Below are 964 nucleotides of genomic sequence, written 5' to 3' on the forward strand. Positions count from 1 at the left end.
GTCTACCATCAATTTATTTTCACGAGTCCGAAGCAACTGACCACGTCGATCTTCGGTGACGAAGATCCACGACTGCCACGCTCCGCTAATACCTGTTCAAACTTAGCACTGATCTCCTTCATGCACTTCGTCTGCTCCTCTCCGAAACGTCGGCATTTCTACCACGTCCAGAGCCATCAATTGCAAATGAGGCGCGTCTCTTTCGAGACAAGGAATCTTTTAAAACCATTGTGTCACGGGAAGGATCAAGCAGTCAATTCTGACTCTGCCTCTTTCCTCGTTTTAACACAACGCACGCGAAGATACCGGTATGGGGCAACGGCCCGGGTAGGTTCCACAGCTCCGGGCAACTCGCAAGGCACACACATACCGCCTAACCTCAAGACGAGAATGCACTATTCTATAAGTAATGAGGTGAGAAAAGCTCACGTCCACATTTCGAGATTAGCTTCAAACCAGTTACAGCAGTGTCGTGCTGCTCGTCTTATTCAGCAGCCCGAACGCGAGCGAGTCCATGATCCCAAGAATCTACAGCAACGATCTCACAAGACCACGTAAGTGTACTGCCAAACGAGGTTCAGACAAGCAGAGCGATGACGCACCGTAAACACACCACCCACAATAGCGCAGACGCTGGTGAGGAACTGTAGGAACCCCACTCGGTATTGTTCGATGCGGAACATGATCGGCGAGAAAGTGTAGCTGAATGAGACCACTGCACGTCCACACCACGATCAGATTGTCAGTCTTTTAACGACATGTAGAAACCCATACCGGAAGCTGATCACAAAGACGTACTTGGGAGACCCTTGTCGCTCACAGGCGTAAGCTGACGGAAGTGCTCCGTGGCTGAGAACTGGTTCGTGATGATACGACTAGCAGAGAGGAAAGTGTACTCAGTTGGCACCACCTGATGACGGTGCATGGGGTGTGCGCGCACGTGTGTGCGTAACATTCAGCGTTA

The 964-nt window shown here is 50.9% G+C and overlaps 1 protein-coding gene across 1 annotated transcript; it reads right to left on the reverse strand.

The window, feature by feature from the left end:
* Nucleotides 1–459: 459 nt before the first annotated feature.
* PITG_21508 (uncharacterized protein) lies at nt 460–925 on the reverse strand (the record flags this gene model as incomplete). Its single annotated transcript, XM_002894929.1, has 3 exons — nt 460–528; nt 603–715; nt 799–925. 3 exons carry the CDS (start codon nt 923–925, stop codon nt 460–462), a joined length of 309 nt encoding a protein of 102 aa, XP_002894975.1.
* Nucleotides 926–964: the final 39 nt, after the last annotated feature.

The sequence above is a fragment of the Phytophthora infestans genome, genomic scaffold, assembly GCF_000142945.1.
Source record: "Phytophthora infestans T30-4 supercont1.337 genomic scaffold, whole genome shotgun sequence".
In the NCBI taxonomy this organism is placed as follows: Eukaryota; Oomycota; class Peronosporomycetes; order Peronosporales; family Peronosporaceae; genus Phytophthora; species Phytophthora infestans.